We start from the raw sequence: 669 nt of genomic DNA on the forward strand, positions 1-669 counted from the left end.
GGTTCCACACAGAGCGCTGATCAGACGTGGTCCAGACAGAACAGCACCAGAACAAACCTTCATGAAGAACCTCACCCCGCCTCCGGCCTGCTGGTCCACACAGAGCGCTGATCAGACGTGGTCCAGACAGAACAGCACCAGAACAAACCTTCATGGAAGAACCTCACCCCGCCTCCGGCCTGCTGGGCCAAACACACCACACAGACACGCCGTGTTACTACAACACAATGCTACGCTAGCCACTAACCTCCCACACACACACACACACACACACACACACACATCAGAGGTTCCACACAGAGCGCTGATCAGACGTGGTCCAGACAGAACAGCACCAGAACAAACCTTCATGGAAGAACCTCACCCCGCCTCCGGCCTGCTGGGCCAAACACACCACACAGACACGCCGTGTTACTACTACACAATGCTACGCTAGCCACTAACCTCCCCCCCACACACACACACACACATCCAGAGGTTCCACACAGAGTGCTGATCAGACGTGGTCCAGACAGAACAGCACCAGAACAAACCTTCATGGAAGAACCTCACCCCACCTCCGGCCTGCTGGGCCAAACACACCACACAGACACGCCGTGTTACTACTACACAATGCTACGCTAGCCACTAACCTCCCCCCCCCCCCCCCCCCCCCCCCCCCCCACACAC

The 669-nt window shown here is 57.5% G+C and overlaps 1 protein-coding gene across 1 annotated transcript in view; it reads left to right on the top strand.

Annotated features, from left to right (window-relative positions):
• Positions 1 to 111, top strand: part of arl11 (ADP-ribosylation factor-like 11) — a 3,856-nt gene extending 3,745 nt beyond the window's left edge. Inside the window, exon 5 of the mRNA XM_056301540.1 lies at positions 13 to 111. Within this exon, the coding sequence (XP_056157515.1) occupies positions 13 to 111 (99 nt within the window). The remainder of the gene's footprint in view (positions 1 to 12) is intronic.
• Positions 112 to 669: the final 558 nt, after the last annotated feature.

This window comes from Lampris incognitus, chromosome 21 (genome assembly GCF_029633865.1).
Source record: "Lampris incognitus isolate fLamInc1 chromosome 21, fLamInc1.hap2, whole genome shotgun sequence".
Taxonomy (NCBI): domain Eukaryota; kingdom Metazoa; phylum Chordata; class Actinopteri; order Lampriformes; family Lampridae; genus Lampris; species Lampris incognitus.